The sequence below is a fragment of the Andrena cerasifolii genome, chromosome 3, assembly GCF_050908995.1.
Source record: "Andrena cerasifolii isolate SP2316 chromosome 3, iyAndCera1_principal, whole genome shotgun sequence".
NCBI classification, from domain to species: domain Eukaryota; kingdom Metazoa; phylum Arthropoda; class Insecta; order Hymenoptera; family Andrenidae; genus Andrena; species Andrena cerasifolii.
The window spans coordinates 149,275-172,995 of NC_135120.1; the positions used below are offsets into that span (position 1 = coordinate 149,275).

At 42.4% G+C, this 23,721-nt stretch overlaps 3 protein-coding genes across 3 annotated transcripts; all 3 read left to right on the forward strand.

Annotated features, from left to right (window-relative positions):
- Positions 1-203: 203 nt before the first annotated feature.
- LOC143367240 (uncharacterized) lies at positions 204-2,417 on the forward strand. Its single transcript, XM_076808865.1, has one exon. It carries the CDS (start codon positions 204-206, stop codon positions 2,415-2,417), a length of 2,214 nt encoding a protein of 737 aa, XP_076664980.1.
- Positions 2,418-17,999: 15,582 nt separating this feature from the next.
- On the forward strand, positions 18,000-19,337 carry LOC143367241 (uncharacterized). Its single transcript, XM_076808866.1, has one exon. It carries the CDS (start codon positions 18,000-18,002, stop codon positions 19,335-19,337), a length of 1,338 nt encoding a protein of 445 aa, XP_076664981.1.
- Positions 19,338-19,436: 99 nt separating this feature from the next.
- Positions 19,437-23,270, forward strand: LOC143367242 (uncharacterized). The gene has a single exon (XM_076808867.1). The coding sequence runs from the start codon at positions 19,437-19,439 to the stop codon at positions 23,268-23,270; it is 3,834 nt and encodes a 1,277-aa protein (XP_076664982.1).
- The last annotated feature ends 451 nt before the right edge of the window (positions 23,271-23,721 follow it).

The following is a 23,721-nucleotide window of genomic DNA, read 5'->3' on the forward strand; positions in this document are numbered from 1 at the left end:
TTTCTAATAGGATTGCCAACGTTGGAACCAGACATTGAATTACTTAAAGTGCTTGTCGTTCGCGCGTGGATATCATTTGTTATGAAGTAAAGGTAGATAATTCGGAGGTGCGCGCAACGAAAAGAAACATCCTGTCTAGAATAGCAAAACTTTTCGATCCCTTAGGATTACTGGGCCCGGTTATAATTAAGGCAAAGCTAATAATGCAACAGTTATGGAAATCGAGTATTGGTTGGGACGAGGTCATTCCGTCGAACCTAGCCTCCGCATGGAAAACCTATCAGGAGCAACTTCCACTATTAAATAATTTTTCGTTGTTCCGTAACCTTTTGATAAGGAAGCCAGTGGATATACAAATTCACGGTTTCTGCGATGCGAGTGAAGTAGCGTATGGGGCTTGCATCTATATGAGATCCGTGGATGATCAGAATAAGGTTGTGATACGTCTAGTTGCAGCCAAATCAAGAGTAGCGCCACTCAAGACCATATCATTGCCCAGGTTAGAATTATGCGCCGCTGATCTACTTAGCAACTTGTATCAGGCAGTTTCTAACGCAATGAAGCTTTCGATCAATTCAGTCCACTTTTGGTCCGACTCGACCATAGTGTTGCACTGGATTCGTGCACCACCACATACCTTGAAAACGTTTGTGGCGAATCGAGTGTCGAAAATCCAAAAACGTACGAACTGTTGGGATTGGAATCATGTAACTTCCGCTAATAATCCTGCGGATTGTATATCTCGCGGACAATTACCGGAAGATTTTCTGCAGAACCGGTTATGGATCGAAGGTCCTGTCTGGCTGACTCAGGCACCTGCAGCCTGGCCAATGATACCTATAGTTAACATTGATATTCCAGAACGACGAGCGGTAATGACTTTGGTAGGATGTAACGATATATTTACGTTCTTCGAAAGGTATTCCTCGATAAGTTATCTTGAACGGGTAGTAGCATATTGCATTCGATTTTACAAAAATGCGTTGCAGCTAGAAAGGAATACTGGCCCACTGGCAACCACTGAAATCCAGAGAGCCAACAAAATCATAATCCGATGTATACAAAACAAACATTTCACTCAAGAAGTCCAGGATTTGGGGGAACAGGGATTCGTGCGCAAGGAAAGCAGAATCTTTAGCCTGACGCCCTTTATAGATCGGGATAAAATTATTCGCGTGGGCGGTCGATTAAAGAATTCAAATATTCCGTATTCCCAAAAATACCCTATTCTTCTTCCGCGATCAGAGCATGTCACGCGTCTCATAATTCAATACGAGCACAATAGGCATATGCATGCGGGTGTACTCGGAACCTTTTACGCAGTAAGACAAAGGTATTGGCCTATAGATGGCAAAAATATGACCAGGGCAGTTGTACGTAGGTGTATCCGATGCTTTAGAACAAATCCCAGAGATGCACCGGATTATCTTATGGGCAATTTGCCTAAAGATCGCATAACCTCAATAAGGCCGTTTCAAGTAGTCGGTGTAGACTACTGCGGCCCCTTTTTCATCAAAGAAAAGAAATATCGGAATACAAGGAAGCTGAAGGTTTATGTCGCCGTCTTTGTCTGTTTTGCCACAAAGGCGATACACTTAGAAATCGTTAGCGACCTTTCTACCGAGGCATTTTTGGCTAGTTTGAAAAGATTTTTTGCTCGGCGAGGGTACGCACACACGATCTACTCAGATAACGCTACTAATTTCGTAGGCGCTAAAAATGTTCTGGAGGACCTGCAATCCTTAGTCTCATCGACTAGGCACAACGAACTGGTGACCGGAGAGTTATCTGCGAAGGGTATTTCCTGGCATTTCTCCCCTCCAAGATCGCCGCATTTTGGAGGGTTGTGGGAAGCAGCGGTAAAGAGTTTTAAACACCACTTGAACCGTACAGTAGGCGATACATTGTTTACTTACGAGGAGCTCAACACTTACGTCATTGAAATTGAAGCCATACTAAACTCCAGACCACTAACTCCCTTGTCCACCGACCCGAACGATCTTACAGCCCTCACTCCGGCTCATTACCTCATTGGTGAGACATTCACAAGCCTACCTGAGTCTGATTTGACCAGCGTTGCCGTTAATCGATTGTCCGTTTGGCAACACATCCAAAGGGTTAAACAACATTTTTGGTCTAGATGGTGTAAGGAATATCTTAACGAGCTAAATCTTCGAAGCAAATGGCGGAACAACCCCAAGGCGTATTTAAAAGTAGGCACCTTGGTGTTACTCAAGGAAGAGAACCTGCCACCTATGCGTTGGTGCCTCGGCCGTATCCTAGAGGTGTATCCTGGTAACGACAATATAATTAGAGTAGTTACTGTTAAAACGATCCATGGCACTTACAAAAGAAGTGTAAAAAATATCTGCCCACTACCGATAGACCAAAGCTCGGAGCAACCAGGCGTTGTGTAATTGGTGTTTAATACTTATAAGACGTTTTACGCTATGTACTATTGTTATTACTCCTACACTTAGTTCATATTAGGGCCAAGTGCCGTTATGCTTGTTTAATGAATTATAAGTTAGTTTAGACCAAGCCGATAATGTTAAATCAAGGCGTTAGGACTCTAGCCCTGTTAAGGTAATATTCCAACATTCAAGCACCTTCTAATAGCCAAACATTATCATTGTACATACGTTCACTATAATTTAATATGTCATAAGCTTAATATATAGAATGATTAGTCATAAGTTTCGAAAGGCGGTTCTTTAGGAGCTTTCGCCAACTTCGTTTTCCTTATTGTCTTTTCTCTTTTTGAACGCAACCGTTCAAGGCGGCGGCATGTTGCGGCGCAAGCGAATCGATTTGCTTCGAGCACCAGGTAGTGCTGTGTATTCCGAGAAGATTAGTTCAGAGGACAAGAGTGTTGCGGCTACCGGCTGTTCTTGCGCGATTTCTTATGAAGCTTGTTAGCCTGCGTGCGAAGGCTCTCTCCTACTACCGACATTTCACGCGTACGTTAAGAAAAACGAACCAATCGGATTTGGACTAGCGGCGTAGTTTTGAGTGAAATCGATACGCAACGGTAGATACGAACGAGAACTCGAACAGACTGGAAGACCAGGAGTCTGAATTTCAATAAATTACAAGACATTCGTTACAACACAAATTTATCCGGAAGTATAATTATCCTTCACATCCACGTCTATTAAAGATCGCGTGTGACGTCCGATACTGTTCCGCAAGCAAGTGGGAGCATATTCTTGACAAAACAGCACAGTTTTTCTCTACAGACACGCCATATACACTGGCGGACGAAAGAAAGTTTACAACTATTAAAATCGCATAACTTTTTTAGAATTAGTCCAAACGGCATGAGTTTTTTGAGAATGTAGAAGGCTTAGTTTGATAAGTGGTGTGTTTCATCGTTTTAAAAAAAAATGCAATTAGTCGGAATAGCAAAAAAAAAAAAATAGTAAAGGTTGTTTTTTGAACTTTTTTTTGAGTCTGTAATGAAAATTCAAAATACCCGTTTGTAGATTGAAGTCAGTTGTATACATGCTGAAAATTTCATTAAAATCGATTAACGTTGCTCGGAGCTATAAACGCTTAAAGATCACAGAATAAAGTCGAAAATCGTTGATTTCGGGAAATAATTTATTGTAACTGAAAAAAACTTTAAAAAACAACTTTTACTATTTTTTTTTTTTGCTATTCCGACTAATTGCATTTTTTTTTAAAGACGAAACACACCACTTAGCAAATTATGCCTTGTAGATTTAAAAAAAAATCATGTCGTTTATATAATGCGCAACGTCATTCGTTTCGAGCAACTCCTTCCACGCGAGCTTTGGCAAACGCGATGAATGATCGTCGTCTTGGACAGCCCATCGGGGCACCGCTGCTCTACGTGCAACTCTACATAATCGAATCGTTGAAACATTAATTTCCAATGTAATAAACACATACGTAGCAAAATTTGTTTACAAATCTCTACCAGTCCACAGCTGTACATTCACCCACCAAACCAATGAACATTCCTTTTTTAACACCTTGCACATTAAATCAATCTGCGCATGCGTTATTATTACTGTTTCAATATGATGTAATTGAATTACTTTGTAATTATAATTTATGGAGTAATCAATTTTAATTCTGCACAACTCTGCACAATTCAAACACATAGTCAATCTAAGAGTGTGAAATCGGTATAATAGAAAATAAACTATAATTTCATAAATGTTTACATTCCTTTTCTTGTGCCCATTGCAAAATTGTCAATAAAATATTATTCATTAGAAATTTTGTTTCTTCTTTTCTTTCAGTCCTACATTCAAATGATTTTTCTACGTAGTTAGTACTTTTGGCCTGTATTATTGTAGTAATAATAATAAAATAAACTTACTCGATCATCAGGCTGGGTTTCATTTACAGCGGGGTCCTTTTCAATTATCGACGTCTCTGCATCTTCTAAATTAGGTGTTGATATGTTGTTTGCGTCGACCTCGGAAGATTCCTCCAGGAAAGATGGTCCTGGATCTTCGTCAATATTCGAGACACTTGTGCTTGGATTCTCCTGGTCTAACGTAAATAACATTTTTTCGTAGTACCATAAGGTAGGCACATATATATCTTCCGTCCCCTTGCCGGAACGTTTGGACGCCGCCACCTTATGCATTTCTTTCCGGAAACCTCCACGAAGACTTTGTATTCTGTTCTGAATGAAATCCTTATCGGCTTCCGGGAAGTGTGGTTTCACCAAGTCGACGAGCCTTTTGTACGAGTGAGTTTTTAAATTCCTATTAAAGTACGGTTTCGTTTTCAATTTCCACAGGCAAGGCATTTCCCTATATAAATCAATGAATTCGCCTGTCAATTTTTTGCTCCAGGAATCTGCCATTTTCCTATGTGTGATGATTTGTATTTTTGAAATGGCACGGTACACTCACAAGTCACTATCTAATGTCCGAACACTTTGACTTTTCGTTTGATTCTGCCTCTGCTCCGTGTTTTCCCTTAAAACGTAAACATTGGTTCCTCCCTCCGTAGCTGAAGTTTCCGGCGGAGGTGGTTATGCCAAAATCTAATTGGTCAATGTATGACAGAAGGTGCTGGGGACCATTCCCCTGGAATTCGTAAGGTCTAGGCCAGCAATAAAAATTACAAGCCCCATCAGTGAAGGCATGGCGGAGAGACCCAGGATTATGGCAGTTGGAATTGCCGATCCAGGTGTTCGCCAGGCGCAGGGAATAAACTTAAATATCCCAAGTCTCAACAGTCATGGTTAAAGGAGATAAATATGTAGTCGTGGGAGGAGGGTAAATAGAATTTTTTTCAGCCATTAATAAACTAAATAGAGTTTCATTATAAGTATGTGGAAATACGTGTGGTTACACTGCACACCTTGCAATCAATCCGCCGGGTTCATCAGCAATCCACTGCTAATATATTTTTATAAACAATTGACCTACATATACAGCTCCGCCCCCGCGCTGTTGTAGATACTAAAAAGTCACACGCGATTACTCGCGATGAGCGTCAAAATACTTCGCGGAGGCACCCGGGACCCGAAGGGGTAGTTTCTGCGTGGTCTCGGCTGCGCCATCCTCTTTTCAAATTACACGCGGATCCCTTATCGCTCGAGTATATATATATATATATATACACGCGCTCGCATATCAAAACAAAATTACCCGGGACGTATTGGGTGCAAGAAAAGGTGGACCATAGGGAGGTGACATTCCTAATCCTAATATAATCTCCTTCCTACGGGTTACCTTCCCTCGCACCGCGTATGTCGAGCGCGCTTTTGTTATGATATTCTAACGCGGGTTTGTACACGAGATATAAGGGAACCGTCTTCAGTTTTAAGGGAGGACGATGCAGGTGGAACCACTCGCGGACAGCAGATTACCACTTTTCTTCCCATGGCCTGTCTCCGCGAGGAGTTTTGATTAGTGATGGGGGTGATACGAGTCTATTCTCATGAGTTTAAGCAGTTCGATACCCAAAGTACTCGCTAGCTGCGTTAAAAATAGTTCGATTTACATGGGTATAATTTTCATTTGAAAAACATAAGAAATGCATCGGTATCAATTCTATATCGATAAAATAAAGAATAAAGAATACAGTTTTTCTGAAACAGGTATGAATCTCCGGCCGACCGCAGCGAATCGAGGTCGGCGACCCACAGTCTAGGGTGAAATATTCATTACAGCGTATTAAGAGATTCATTATTCGTCATCGTATCGATATGAAAATAACACTAATGGATTTCTGGCGTTCTCACTATTGAAATTATCACAAATATCATGGAAATCAGACTACTTTTATACAAGCAATATAAATTATAAAAGGAGTAGATTTCTTAAACGCACTCTCTTATCGTATCGATATTGAAGTGACATCAATGGATTCCTGGCTCATCCTGGAGACCGACGAGAGTGTAACTTATCAGAAAGCATGATTAGATCAATGTAGGCTCTGTGATCCGTAGGGTAATCAAAATAATTGTGAAAACTTTGTTTTATGAGGGCTGCTCGGATTCGGTGGTCCGAACGATGACTAGAACGAGCAAAGAACATTGCTGATTGGTCAAATTTTCCTTGGAGAGGAGGGACCTTCCCTCTGCAAGTTCGACGGTGTAGGAGAGACCATCCTCCCCCTCTCGATAAAGTAGAGGTGTAAAAGTAGATATCTGCTTACCAAAACTAGCCAGATTGATCAGTCAGAGTCTCGCCCAGTGTCGCGGTTTATAACCGTATTGTCCCGCAGGTTTATGGGGGACCCGTCGATCGAGCAATATACGGATTAACTCAGACCAAAGAAATTCGAAATCGTTGAAAAACGGCACGATGTCGATTTTCCCTTTTCGACATCTGGCAGACAAATGCTTCCCGACGAAACCTTCTAAAACAAGCAATTAACTACTTAGGTAGTTGTAAACCAGGGTTGACTAACAGCGAGCCACCGGGGGCCCCTACGCCTTGCTGCCACGACCCCCTCCATACCTACCAGACTCTGACGATCGCAGTCGAAAAGAGAAGGAAAAAAACACAAATCGACTGCGATTGAGGATTCATACCTGTTTTAGAAAATCTGTAATCTTTATTCTTTATTATATCGATATGTAAGTAATACTGATGCATTTCTTATGTTTTTCAAATGAAAATTATACCAAATTTCATGTAAACCGAGCTATTTTTAACGAAGTTTTGGAAATCAATTTATTATGAAAATTCCTTAACTACGATCCGATTTGTGTCATTTTTGGACCATTTTCATCGGGAAAACATAAGGAAACGATTCACACCACTTTCGCCAAGATCCGATGAAAAATGTAGAATTTTTGATTCGTTACTTCTTAGGGGGCAACATTGTACGGCCCCCCTGGGCTCGAGGGTCGAAGTCCTTGAAACCCACCGAGGCACGGCTCATCGGTAGCGTTGCCACTTGAGTCGAGGGTTACGTGCGGCGAAAATTCTTGCGCGCCACACTTTTGGACGCGACACGCCTGACAACGGTTCTACGCACACGCAAGAACGTGGAATTCCGAAGCGCCACACTTCTAGCCACGCACAAGATGCGAGCAAGAATGTCCGATGAGGTGGAAACTTTTTGTCTGCAAGAAGAATGCAGATCGCAATACAGTCGTTATAACTGAGTAATAAACCATTTCCATAATTTATAGCACCTTCAGGTAAACCAAATGTAGCTTCGTAAAAACAGATGTTACAGTGTGCCCCACAGTAACGGCATTTATGATATCCTCTATAAGCCAGGTATATCGAGGAATTCGTATATTTTTCGCGATCGTGTCTTGCCGATCGTTTCGCAGATCAATAATATACTTGGAACAGGTAGTACACAATACAAGACTGCGCTGGTTCCTGGAAAAAGCATGTGGAGTCGACGTATAAATTGGAGCCCGAACTCGCTGTCTCTAAGTAGCGACGGGTACGATCTTCTGGCCCGCGAGAAGGAGCGCGCTCCTTCCGACGTTCCGGCGCGCCACGCCAAATGCGTGCCGCGCTGGCGTCTGACACGCAAAAGTGGCGCGCAAGAACGTCCGTGTAAAGGGCCCAATTGGATGGCGTATGCGAAGAGGGGGCGTCGAGCTGTATATTTCGACAGCTTTGGCAATCTTCGGCCACCTAAGGATTTGACACAATACCTGAATAAAGATGTCGTGAAAATCGAATACAATCGCGCGCCTTATCAGGAGTACAATCAGAGCAATTGTGGCCAACTATGTCTACGCTTTCTACAAACGATTGGCCGCAAATTTAAGGATTGACTACTCTCCACTTTGATTCAGTACGAGTCCAGTTGTACAGCTTGGAATATGTCGTTAACATTCACTCTAACCGGCAAGAGTAGCACCCTCGCGGTAAGCTACTTTCCGCCCATAGATTTGAGCGACGATGATTACGAGCTTGGCCTAACAACCTTTGAAACTTACCATACAATCCCAACATCGACTCGAACAACGATAAATTCTACTTCACCACAAACTATGGACTAACAACAGCGTCGACACCAGCCATGAGTACATTACGATTCCCCAAGGTTCATACGAATTAGACGCCATTGGCGCGTTGTGGATCAAAACGGACGGTTGCTCGATTTTCGAAGTGAAGAGATTACCATCAGACTGCACGTACGACGACGACGTCGATGATAATACATATGGTGCGAACGAAAGAGATGCTTGTGTTGAACGACTTCAGAAACACGTTTCTTCCAAGTGAAATTGTTTACAACAACAACAACAACAGCTTTGATTACGCTAAAAAGAAGAGGCTCAGTGCTGCGAACATTGCATTTTTTAAATCGCTGGGATTCATTGTGCACAATTAAGTTGAAAAATGACCGACATTTTAAGCATTGGCGCGGAGCCGACGTTTGGTGATTGCATCGTCAAGCTTGAGACTCATACATACAACCCATATGTCAACACAACGTTTGGACACAGCGATGAGATAAGAATACCTATATAGCAACAGGATTTATACACATTACCATGTGAAAGTTTCCTCTATCTGGAGGGGAAATTGACGATAAATAAGCCGAATGATGCATCAACGGTGATGTTGGGAAATAATTGCATGGCATTCATATTTGATGAGATTCGATACGAACTGAATGGTGTGGAGATTGATCGCAACAGAAACGTTGCAGTAACTAGTACACTAAAAAATTATGTATCGATGACATCTGATGATGACAAAAATATGGAGAATGCGGGATGGGGCTTGAAACGGCACGATGAGCTAATAGTGAAAAATCATTTCAATTTTTGCATCCCGCTCAAATATTTGTTGGAATTTTGCGAGGACTACAAACGCATGGTTATTAATGCGCGTCACGAATTGATTTTAATACGATCGCGCAACGATAACAATTTTCTAATAGGATTGCCAACGTTGGAACCAGACATTGAATTACTTAAAGTGCAGTGGCGGATGCCCCATGTGACGCTGAACGACGTTAATAAGCTGTCGTTGCTACATACTTTGGAAAGTGGACAAAACCTGAGCATTAGTTTTCGCTCCTGGGATCTGTACGAGTATCCTCTCTTACAGAGCACAACCAAGCATTCGTGGGCCGTGAAGGTAGTTGTACAGCTGGAGAAGCCGCGATACGTTATCTTTGCTCTACAGAGTGCTCGAAAGAATGTGATGACTGAAGATGTTACTCGATTCGACCACTGCAAATTGACCAATGTTAAACTTTTTGTCAACTCGGAATTTTACCCGTACGATGACATGAACTTGGACTTTGACAAGAATAGGCACGCCATCTTATTTAACATGTATACGCATTTTCGTAAATAGTATTACAGTCATAGTTGCAATGAGGCATTATTCACCGTGGCCCAATTTTTGCAATTTGGCCCCCTTGTGGTGACTGATTGCTCGCGACAAAATAAGTCGATCAAGAATAGCACCGTGGACGTGCGCATAGAATTTGATTGTAAAGAAAACGTACCTGCAAATACTACAGCCTACTGTCTCATTCTGCACGATCGGGTAATTGAATACAATCCGCTGACAAATGTGGTGCGCAAAATCAATTAAATTACTGCGCTACTTGCCCGCCATCTCCTGTACCAAATTCGTACAAAATTTCATCGTGAAAATCAAGATGCTTTACGAGAAAGACCGCATTCTCCAGTCTGTTTTGGAAGCGAGCAGATCTCTGTACCGATAATGGTCGTACCAACATTCGTTGACCTGCAAGGGTTCATCGTTGATGGAAGATTTACCGTCAAGGAAGTGATTGTCCTACGAAAGGGAACAATTCTCTCGCACTATATTTTTGGGAGTTCGATGCCTCAATTCTTCTTTCAAAATCCGACAAATCGAGCATCCGGTGGTTGGTGGCAAAACATGATGGACTACGTTGGGAAGATGGAGCCGTTCCGTACAGTATGGCTAAACAGTTAATTACGAAAGCTGTTGCCGGTGCGACCGATGAAGAAGATGACGCACCCCATATTGTATACGTTAAAGGGTTGCAGAAACGCGACTGGCTTACCGATTTCCTCGACGAAAATACGAGAGCGGATGTGATCATTGAGACACTGGACATTGACTACGAGGATATCAAATCTCTAAATAAGCTAAATGTAGTTAATACTCTGCGATGTGGCAGACACGCAAAGCATTGTGCTTTGCAAAATGTATTTAAAATATTTAACTGGTGGTCTAAACGCCGGAGAGAAATGCGTAAATAAATATAATCAATTCTTTTAATGCATATAAAAATGTTTTTCGTAACCCTCCCACCCAACCTCCTGCATGTACGCTAAATTAAGACGATTGTTGTAATTATAATGAAGAAGTGGTTCAATACACGTTCAAAGTGGTATGATAGACGATCGATAGATGTTCCATACATGTTCAAAGTGGTTCGATAGACGTTCATAGTGGTACGATAGACGATCGGTAGATGTTCCGTACATGTTCAAAGTGGTTCGATAGACGTTCGATACACCTTCAGAGTGGTACGGTAGATGTTCGATACACGTTAAAAATGGTCCGATAGACGTTCGATAGATGTCAGAGTGGTTCGATAGACGTTCGACAGATGTTCAAAGTGGTCCGATAGACGTTCGATAGATGTTCAAAGTGGTACGATAGACGTTTAATACACGTTCAAAGTGGTTCAATATACGTTCGACACACGTTGAGAGTGGTATGACAGGCATGCAATACACGATCAGAGTGGCATGATGTAGTCGAATGATGTGTCCAAAGAAGAAGGAAAGTGATTCGGTTCAACCAAATGACGAGTGCATGGAAGAATGGGATGGTCAGCGAAGATGAAGGTGAAGAACAAAGGCATCTTACTTTGCAAAGCTATGCACTTCTCGGTTTCAAGATATGGGTTTATACGCGCGAGCCTGGAGATACATCAAGACCAGTTGTCTTCAAATCGTGACAGGCGGACAACTGCCACTGTCACTCTTAACTTTTGAAGTGAAAATTTTGAAGTGCGTGAAAATGGGGCTAACACGTATCGCCCCAGAGTGTGAACCCGAGCAATGGCGGGACAATCCTGAGGCATGTACTTACAATATTTTGGCATTTATCGTGTTTAACCTTTGAAAACGCGCGAGATTAAATCAGGCGTTCGTACGAATATTATATTGTTAATTACGTTGTAGAACTCACCACCGCCGTCACCCACCTGGTCCTCTGATTGGGCCTCGCCGCCGCCGTCGCGGTCGCCGTCGCCTTCACCACCGCCGCGGTTTCCGTCGCCGCCGCCTCCGCAGGTATGGAATACTTTGCATTGTTTTATGTGTTTGATGCGTTAATATTATATCAATCTTTGTATATTCTAGAAGTTGCCCGCGCCACTGTTACGGGCGCCGCACAGTGGTCCCAAATAGTTAAAGAGCGGCAAACCCATCAAAACGTACTTCAATTTAGTCAGAAATCGGTGCTCGGGGGTTTTTGGGGTCTCTGATTACGAATCTGAACTTTAAATTTGTTAAAACAAAATGGCGAATCCAATATGGCGGACGCGTATGTCAGAAAAAGATCATATTGGACGAAGCTTGGTATACTAAGGTGTTCGAGGTAACTGACTACGAACCTGGGTTCAAAATTCCAAAAAAACAAAATGGCGAAACTAATATCACTGATGTAAACGTTGGGTTTAATTTTTGTGAAAATGGATTCTTCGATTTTTTACTAAAATTATATAATTAGAATGTCGAATTTAATATGATGATGTTAATTTCCAATCGTTTTTGGAATTTTTTTCGGACTTCAGTGACAAACTCGTCATTTCTACGTTTAGTAGATCACGTAGGTCAAATATATCGTCGAAAGTAATAAAAGAGAATTATGGATTATAAGTGTTGTTTGAAATAAAGAATGCTGTTTTATTCAGATACAAATCTGTCTTTATTTATATTCTCATTCAGAATCATCAGAATCGCATGTGCTTTCCTCTGAAATAAAATATATTATTTCTTCGGTATCCGTAACTATTTCTAACAGCTCTGAGGGAATATCTTTCTTCTTTTTCATTATTTTTTCTGAAAGACTTATGTATGGATCAGAATGAAGCAATAGTCTGTGAAATATGTCCTGATTCGTTTTTGTTCTAGATGTTTTTTTACTATGAGCTCTTCTATACAATTTACATAGCTTATGACATGTTTCCAGTACTTCTTCTGTGAAACATCCAATTGGCAGAATGCAATTTTTCGCCACAGAAGGTCCATGGATAAAAATTTTATGGACCGTGGGTGACATGTAGTACCACGGATACAGTAATACATATAATTTTGCTGTATCAGTACAGTAGATTTTAAATTTTTAATAATTAATAACTCTTCCACAAGAAATAAAAATTAAGATATTACGATATCTTTCAATTAATTTTTCATCGATTCCTACAATTGAAATATTTAACTAATAATAGTAACTACTGTACAAAAATATATATTACGAATAAAATATAGATCAAACAATTTATACCAGTAATTTCGGCAGAGTTAACATGGTTTGCAAAAAATCTTCGAGCCGTATTTCCGTCATTTGATGATCCAAAGCCGCATTTTGGAAAATCAACTCTTAAGCCCAATTCTTTCAATAATCTATCTTGAATTTTTTTTTCGATTTTCCATAATTATTTTTTTCCATCCTCCTTAGTTGCCTAATCTTAAACTTATTAATAATCAAGTCATTCTTTATATGTATAATGATGATTGCAAGTTACTTACCCGCCACTTTTTGAAGTCTAATCGATAAGAAATATGTAAGAGGGAATCAAAAAAATGTATATATGAATGCAAAAATTGGAAGACTAAATTGCAGTGATGTTTCATCTTCCTTCTTATTTAGAATACTTTTTAAATTGTTCACCTCTAAAATTTTTGCTTTGCAAATATTGCAGCACATGCTAGAGGTATTTGTTAACGCAATACTAATCTAAAAATACGATTATTTAATATTTTAGTAACATTATTTTACATATTCATAGCTTTGTGAAAGTATTTCGCATTAGATTCGAAAAATAGTGTATCATTTTAAAGCGTATCTATATTGCATTTCTATTTATTAGAGAAAAATAGCGTGTCAAAATTTTATATTAAAAAATTTCATTTAATAATAAAAAAAACTATTGATTTCTTATACCTTACTGTCAATCATTATGAAATGAATTGAAAACGAATTTTTACAGTTATATTTATTCAACGGTTTTAATTTCGAAATTTCTTTGTCCATAATGTTTTTTTCTAATTTTCAAATTTCGTCTGTTTTGCGAAGCCATTGGCGAAGCCATAATCTTACTGGTCTACAAAAACGGGTCGAAGCTGATCTCGGATTTGACCACATAATTTCCAGAGTTTCAGAATTTCGAAGCTGCAGTGGAACAATTGTTGTCAAAAAGAAGCTTTGATCATCTACATTTTCTGCACTCCAAGACTGTTTATAATTTGAATGTCCACTACTGCCATCAAAGCCATATTTGCAAATTAGTAAATAATTTTTCTGCTGTGTATCAGCTGTATCAGGCAGTTGTAAAGTTTGTAACAGTCTATTGCAAGCATGATGTAATAGAGATTCTAATGGAAGTTTGCATATTTTTTCACTGATTACGATGTTTGAAGGATAAGCAGCTTTTTTGGCTTTTAGAAGTTTTGCATAACTGGGATATAAATCAAAATTACGAGCTTTTGCTCCCCTATACATAGCTATATATTGTTTTTTTGTCAAATTGTAGCTAATTAAAAAACATAAAGCCTCTTCGGCCGTATACGCAGATTGCATTTTGTCATTGCTTTTTCTCCACGTTGTTAAAATATCACGGGCACGTGTCGGTGAACTGTGGGTAATTTGTTTCATGAGTTTGGCTCTGTAATCATTACCAGCTGAACGTAAAGACATAGAAGTTGCTACAGACAATTCTTGAACACTATGTAAAGATCTCAAAGTTTCCGTTCTTCTTCTTTTACTTCTTTCACTACTTTCAGCAAACGATATTGGCCTTCTTGTTGTCAATGAACCTTACGGAATATATAGTAAAATTATTTTATGTTTATTATTAATAGTAATTGAATACTATCAACCATTAATAGTTCATAGAAAATAGTTTTACATAACAACCGAACGTTATTTTAATATTGATTCAACAGTAATTTCTTAATTACTTTGCATACAACTGAAGAATATATAATAATACACCTACTTGAAGTACTTGGAATATTTTTCAAGTTTTCAAAATCAAAAATTATTTTTTCATTCAACCAATTTGAATTTGTTGGAATAAAGAGTTTATTTTTCCGATTACTCTTCTCCCATTTTTGGAAATATCGATTGAAAAAATTTAATTTCAGCGTTAGCTTTATGTTTTCAATTTGTAATATGTTGTCTAAACAATTAAATTTCTGAACCAAAAAGTTAAGAAGCTCTGATTGTTTTGCGCCTCTTAATTGTTCTTTACTTTTGTACATAATATCATGCAACTCTGATCTTTTTATTTGATTCAGTATATATCTATTTATATAATAAATTAATAAATAATAATACTAATTTGTAGTATCATATGCTAATATTCTATTAACTTCATCTATTACGTCAAATAGACAAGAGGTACTTACGTATGTAGTCGATATTTTATTTCGATAAATATGATTTTCACTTTTAGACAGGAGGTCTTCACTTTTGCACAGGAGGTTTTTATTTTAACACATGAGGTTTTCGCTTTTACACAGAAGGTTTTCGTTGGCACGTTAACGAAGGACTCATTTTCCCCTTGGCTCTGAAGTCCATTCTTGCTCCTTATCGATACAGTGTTTATACAATCCCAGTTTCCTTCGAGACTTTAATATAAACAGTCGTTCTCTTCCGCTCGGTCCTTCCATATATCCCGGTATACCATATACAACAATATATCATTGGCTAATAGAGTATTAGTTTTGTTTAAATGATTGAAAAAGCGGATCTTTTGGAAGTGGTCTTCCTGTATTGAACTGGTCGCTTCAAACCGAAACATTGTCAAGTTATAATCTTGGACCCATTATGAAGTAAGATCACACTAGTGTTTTCGATAAATTTTTTATATCATATTACATTTTTTACAAATATATTAAATTTTGCAGAGATATCATCAATAAGCTCTGGTAGGATAAAGTATAGACAGCGTTGGAACCCATCGCGTCAACGTCTGCCGCTCAACCAAACGATGTCGCTTGTGCCAGGAGCGACACCACACCTCCATTCATCGCGGACCGGACGCCGCCAACGACTTCGATCCTGTCACTCCGGCCGTGGCGCACGGTCCACCGTCGGATGGACCAAGCTCTCATCACACCGGGGCCCCTCGTGCTACAGTCTCCAGGCCGCCCGTCCTCCTCTCCAAAGTTCAGGTTAGGGTTACCTCCAGTAATGGTGACTGCTGCGTGGTACGCGGTCTTCTGGATCAGGGTGCCGAAGTATCCTTCATCCAGGAATCTCTGGTCCAGTCTCTCCATCTCCACCGTCGCAGCGCCAATCTACTCGTCAAAGGCATAGGAGAGCGCAGAACAACCACCACTCGCGGCATCGTGTGCTTCCAATTGGGTTCTCTCGTCGATTCATCTTGCACTTGCGTCGTAACTGCCTTCGTCTTGCCCAAACTCACCAGTTACGTTCCAGATGGCTCCATTACCATGGCTCCACCATCAAATGGCCTCACATCGCATCCCTGTCTTTAGCCGACCCAGATTTCCTGTCGCAGCAGCGCATCGATCTGGTTCTCGGCGCAGACGTATACGGACAACTGCTGAAACCGGAAGTCATCCAGGGACCACCTCATACCCCACCGCTCCGAACACCTGTCTGGGATGGATTCTGTCCGGCCCGACTTCATTTCTGACGGCCTCCACCCACCCAGCTGTTGTCGGGTTCCATGGTGCTTTGGACGACGGACTGGACGCGCTCCTGCGACGATTCTGGGCCCTCGACGAGCCCATCCTCTCCCGGTCGCGCATCTGTCCCACGCGGAAATCGAATGTAAGCGGCACTTCAACGGACGCACTCTCGCGACCCCACCGGCTGATACACTGTCCGACTACCAGTGTCTCGCGACTCTCGCACAGGCCCACTTCGCGCTCTGACTCAGACGCAAAAGAGCCTCACGGCCAACTCCGAATTGAAATCGGCTTATTGCACCTTTCTCCAAGAATATCAGCGTCTCGGTCATATGCGCCTTGCGTCAGAGAGCGAAGACCTGGGCAAACCGGCGTTCTATTTACCTCACCACATTATAATGCGTGACGCCGCGACCGCGAAGAAAGCGCGAGTTGTATTCAACGCAGGGTGGCGTGGAAAATTGCTACCAGCGGTAACTATTTTGGAGTGGGGACAGCTACCCACGTCCACGCATGCGCGCGATGACGTCACGAGCGTTGAGTCAATCAACGCCAAGATAAAAATCGCTGGAAAATTCGCCGACGCCAACGCCAAGCCACGTGGCATGAACGCGAAGCGGATCGAATGGCGCCAATTGGACGCCATTGGACGCCATTACACCACGCCGGCCACGATTTGAAATCGCCACGTGTGTAAATTGTGTCAATTTTTCGAGTTGTTTAGTGTTTTGTGAAAGTTCGAAAATGAATAGAATATCAGGTAAGACAAATAGAAGTTTATACAATTCATACTAATCAACCTATCAGTCCACAGAGTATATCCCTGCGTGGACCGAGTCCACTGTAAAGTGGAATGCAGTTTATGCAGATTGCAGTATAGCTATTAGCTATTATACGACGGTCGTACAGACACGGTGTTCCGCGTTGCATAAACTCGCGGAGAAAATAGTCGGGCTTACATTTACCGTTAAGGGTAATGATTTATTAGTAGGCATTCCTGGGATCCTCACATCTGCGTTGCACACTTTATTAAACAGTTTGACCGTTGCAAGGATAAGCCAACGCCTTTGACCACCTCACGGGCACCACCAGAAGGGTCGCCGGTTAACGCGACCCCACGTGCAACGCAGATGTGGGCGTCCTTGCGCTTTCTTGCCGTCTTACGCGGGCAGGTAAGAAAACTTTGCCGCCAAATACCATAACAAGGCGCCATCCCGCCAAATTTAGCCACTTTCCCAGAAAAGGCGCGCCAAGGGCGCAGGGAATAGATGGCGCGTTTGGTCCTAGGGAAATTACCCGATTGGCTGACACTGCAAACGTTGGCCAATCGGATCAAAGCCACCCCGCCGGAATCACTTCAAGAAATCGGACGAGTCCGGCAGTGGGTTAACTAAAATCAGTCAAAGAAAAAACTCTCGACCGAAAGGTCGTACAAAAAGACGACACGCGTTCGTACGTGACTCACACGAACCACCCTCACATTTCACTGTTTTTTTATTGTTCATTTTTAATACTTGTTGCACAGTTTTATTAAATATAGTTTTTTTTGTTATTACATGTTACATAATTGTGCATCCATTTATTAACCCTAATTCAGCAACCCTGACGTCCTCTCCTCAATAAGGTAGGCTCGTTTCATTGTTTCGTCAATTCCATCAAGCCACCTTTTCTTTCCAGGATGCCGAAACTAAGGCGTTCCGACCAATCCTCCCATCAATTGCCGACAGAAAATCTGCCGGCAGATAAACAAGTATCCGAAATCAGCACTTTGCGTCGCAAACGCGGTAAAATTATAGGGCAAATTACCGCATTCACTAAGTTCCTCGACGGAAGTCCAGAAGATGGACAACGCGACATATTTCTTGTCGAGGCACATCTGAGTGGTCTGAATGAATATTGGAAAAGATTCGACGACATCCAGTCCGACATCGAAGACCTCGATGAAGGGGAAGAAACACGTCGTTATGAAATTCAGAACGATTATTACGCCGTAGTAGCACGAGCCAACAGGATTATTCAAAGCAAGCACCCGGTAGCTTCATCGACACGCGATACAAACGCGTCACCCGCGTTATCGGTATCAACTCCGACGCCGGTTAAATTACCCGATTTGAATCTACCGACATTCGATGGTAGCATCGAAAAATGGACGTCGTTTTACGACATATTTTCTTCATCGATTGGCCGTAACGACGATTTGACGCCGGTACAAAAATTGCAGTACCTTCGATCCGTTCTGACCGGAAAGGCCGCCGCAAGCATCGAGTGCCTCAGTACGACAGACGCAAATTATACTAGCGCGATTGATTTGTTAAAGGAGAAGTTCGATTGTACGCGAAGAATCATCCTACGACATTGTGAAACGATTCGAGAGTTCCAAAAGCCCGTGAAAGATTCTCCAGAAACGTTAGGTAACCTTGTGGACACGGTGAACCAAAATTTACGGGCGTTGAAGAATTTAGGGGAACCAATCGAGTCGTGGAACGCAATGCTCATATCTATCATTCTGTCCAAGGTAAACGCCGACACCTTATGGCATTGGGAAATTACGTTGAAGGATAAGAAAATGCCTTCATATCTCAAATTACTAGAATTCTTAGAAAAACGCGCGAATTGCGCTCCAACGCCCCCATCGAAATCAATGTCATCGGAAAACCATAGAAGCAATCGACAGGGTACGTCGCGTAAACAATCAGTCAATACCGCGACCACCTATCAATGCTCACTCTGTAAGGGACCTCACGGGATTTGGAATTGCGACACTTTCAAAGCGCAAACTGTAAAGGAACGTCAAGCAACCGTCGAAAAAGCATCTCTATGCCCAAATTGCCTTCAAAAATGGCATGCTATCAAGTTCTGTAAGTTCAGTCCATGTCGCATGTGCCACAAACGACATCATGCGATGTTACACAAATCTGGGCGAATCCAGAACGAAGCAAATGACTCTTCCTCACCGCCTGGCGCGATCATCGGATCCGGAACATCGACAGAGGAAAACCCAAAGACGTCTGATTGACTAGCGTGTCCTGGGACTTCAAGCGGAACAAAACAGCAAAATGTATTTGTCGTCAATCCGGTCACCAATGAACTCCTCGTCACGGCGCAAGTAAACGTCATGGACAAGGATCATAAAGCAATACATTGTCGAACATTGCTCGACACCGCTGCGACGACAAATTTCATGACCGAGAGTTTTGCCAAAAAACTCGGGATTCAAAAGAAAAAATGCCACGTTCCGGTTGGAGTCCTCAACGCCCTTTCTACGGTGGCAAAACATACCGTTACAGCAACTATCCAGGCACGCGTCAATGGATACGAACGAACATTGACCTTCCTGACCATCCCCAAGATTTCATCGTTAGTCCCAGACCAAGCAATCGACCGGTCGACTGTTGCCATTCCAGGTAACATCAGACTGGCCGATCCTTATTTCTATCGCCCCGCACCTGTCGACCTGCTTCTAGGCGCCGGGACGGCACTGTCCCTTTTATGCGTTGGGCAAATTAACCTGTCGCCTCCAGACGGTCCAGACCTATACCTGCAGAAAACCAGGCTCGGTTGGGTCATCGGGGGGAGCGCACCAACCACGCAGACAAATCGGAACAGATGCTGTCACACAACCGCTGCTCTTCAATTTGATATTAACAAATTCTGGGAACTTGAAGAAGGACCGCAGATTCACCGTCTTTCTGCGGCGGAAGATGCATGCGAACGGCACTTTCAAGACAACACGACGCGGAACACTGATGGAAGATACATCGTGGCCCTCCCTTTCAACGAGAAGATTTCGCAGTTGGGAGAATCAAAGTCAAGAGCCATGAAACGGCTCATTTCTCTAGAACGGAGGCTACAACGGGATACAAACTTAAGCCAGCAATATCGCGCGGTCATCAAGAAGTATCGGGATCTTGGTCACATGTCGGAGGTCATAGAGAGTCAGGCAAGCAGTGACGGTTATTTCCTACCGCATCACGGAGTTATCAAGACCACGAGTCAAACGACAAAACTCAGGGTTGTCTTCGACGCCTCTGCAGAGACGAGTACAGGAGTATCGTTGAATGATACTCTGCACATCGGGCCGAAAATTCAAGACGATTTAATATATATTCTTTTACGATTTCGCATCCATCAATACGTTATCACCGGCGATATCGAGAAAATGTATAGGCAATTCCTCGTTCGACCAGAGGATCGGAAATACCAGCGACTTCTTTGGCGCGATTCCGACGGGAACATCAAAACGTTCCAATTAAATACGGTCACCTTCGGTTTGTCAGCCGCACCTTATTTAGCTATTCGCTGTCTTACGCAGTTAAGTCAGGACGAAGGCCATCGATTTCCTCATGCCTCCAAGATTTTACGACGAGATTTCTACGTGGATGACGCCCTCACTGGAGCTTCAACAAGAGAGGAAGCTTTTGCCCTACGAGAAGAGCTCACCGAACTGCTCAAACTGGCTGGACTGAATGTCCGTCAATGGGCATCGAATGATAGAAGTTTACTGGAAGGACTACCGAAAGAATCAATTAATAACAAGCTTCACCTCGGCGAATCGTCGACCGTGAAGACACTCGGAATCATCTGGAATTCTGCGGATGATTCTATAAATTACTCAGTCAAGATCACACCATCTCCGCAATGTATTACGAAACGATACATCAGTTCCGAGATAGCAAAGATTTATGACCCGTTAGGACTCCTCGGGCCAGTAATTATCGTAGCGAAAATTCTGTTACAAAAGATCTGGACCTTGAAGATCGATTGGGACGAATCGCTACCGATGAGCATCGACTCTGAATGGACTCAATACTATTCGCAATTACCGTTGTTGAACAACACCACATTCCAACGTAAGACGATGATCAACTCAGCAACAGAGGTTCAATTACATGGATTTTGTGATGCAAGCGAAAGAGCTTATGGAGCATGCATTTTCCTCCGATCTATCGACACCTATGGCCACATATGGACCGAATTGCTAATAGCAAAATCAAAGGTAGCTCCTCTGAAGCAGCAGACGATTCCACGGTTAGAATTATGTGGAGCATTACTTCTCGCGTCTTTAGCTGTTACGGTTAAAAAGGCGTTGCACGTCCACGTCAACAGGATCATTTATTGGACTGATTCCACCATTGTTCTACATTGGCTAAATATGTCTCCTCATATTTTAAAAACATTCGTCGCAAATAGGGTATCAGAAATCCAGACGAAAACGGAGATCATAGATTGGCGTCATGTACGAACCAACGACAATCCAGCAGATTTGATTTCTCGTGGTCAATCGCCTGAAGAATTTCTACAACCTTCAATATGGCAACATGGACCTGAGTGGCTCGCCAAAGACGAATCACACTGGCCAATTTGGGAACTGACGCCAAATCTCGATCCTCCAGAGCAAAAAAAATCTATCTGCTTGATAACAACCTCCATTGATACGGATTTTTTGGAGAAATATTCATCATGGGGAAAACTTCAGCGAATCATCGCTCGATGTCTGCGATGGAAATGCAACAATAATCAAAAAGGTGTTCTCACAGTAATAGAACTCAATTACGCTCACAACGTCATCATCAAGTTGTTGCAACGTATCCATTTTTTGGAAGAACTCCGGTGTCTCGCCAAAAAGAGAAATGCAGAGATAAAGGGCAAACTACAACGATTGAGCCCATTCGTTGACAAAGACGGAATTTTGCGAGTCGGAGGCCGATTAAAACATTCAGCAATGCCGTTCTCACAAAGGCACCCGATTATTTTACCAAAATCTTACACGACAACTCTAATTATCGAGAACGAGCATAGGATGCAATTACACGCCGGTGTCCAAACGACCTTATACGCCGTAAGACGACGATATTGGCCCATCGATGGTCGAAGTCAAGTGTGGAAGGCCGTGAAAAGATGCGTACGATGTTGCCGAGCTCATCCACAGCCAGTAAAATATATCATGGGCAATTTACCACAGGCAAGAGTCACAGAATCTCGCCCATTCACTAACGTGGGAGTGGATTACTGTGGACCATTTTTTATTAAGGAAAAACGTCACCGTAACCGCAACCGGATTAAAGCATACGTCGCGGTTTTCGTGTGTCTCGCAGTGAAGGCCGTTCATCTTGAACTTGTTAGTGACCTCACTAGCGAAGCCTTTATCGCAGCTCTCCGACGCTTCATCGCCCGAAGAGGATTCTGCGTGAACATTTACTCGGACAATGGGACTAATTTCGTTGAAGCGAACAATAATCTGCGTGACCTTCAACAGCTTCTGCGATCCGACGATCATAACGAGAAGGTACAGACTTTCCTCGCCGACAGGTCAATCGAATGGCACTTCATTCCTCCTCAGGCTCCTCATTTCGGCGGGCTTTGGGAAGCGGCAGTAAAGTCATTTAAATACCATCTTAAACGCGTCGCAGGTGCTGATTTGTTCACTTTCGAAGATTTCAATACTTTGATTATTGAAATCGAATCAATCTTGAATTCTCGTCCGCTCACAGCGATTTCTTCAGATCCCAATGATTTCCTAGTCCTCACTCCTGGTCATTTCTTAATTGGCGATTCAATTACGAGTCTACGGGAGCGAGATTTTAGAGAGACACCACCCAATCGTCTCTCAAACTGGCAGCATATCCAGAAAGTGAAACAACACTTCTGGACCCGATGGCATCAGGAGTACCTCAACGAGCTGACCACACGTAACAAATGGTCCAAAGGTGATCATCCCATCGAGAAAGGCACGGTCGTTCTCATCCGAGATGACCATATCCCTTCTATGCAGTGGGCTCTTGGCAGAGTATCCGAGGTCCATCCAGGCTCCGATGGTATTGTTCGTACCGTGACTGTTAAAACAGCAACGAACGTTCTGGATCGGGCTGTCAAGAAGCTCGTTCCGTTACCCAACCAGAAAGAAGAGGACGACCCGGGGGAACCAGTATCCAATGTCGATATTAGATGAAGTGCTTATATGTTCATTAATCATAACGTTTAACTTCATTATTTTACTTAATCATAAACGTATAACTTAATTGTTTAGTACATTATCATAAGTACACACTCACATACACTACACGTTGTTGATCGGTATCCTCTCAACGGGGGGAGAATGTTCCGCGTTGCATAAACTCGCGGAGAAAATAGTCCGGCTTACATTTACCGTTAAGGGTAATGATTTATTAGTAGGCATTCCTGGGATCCTCACATCTGCGTTGCACACTTTATTAAACAGTTTGACCGTTGCAAGGATAAGCCAACGCCTTTGACCACCTCACGGGCACCACCAGAAGGGTCGCCGGTTAACGCGACCCCACGTGCAACGCAGATGTGGGCGTCCTTGCGCTTTCTTGCCGTCTTACGCGGGCAGGTAAGAAAACTTTGCCGCCAAATACCATAACAAGGCGCCATCCCGC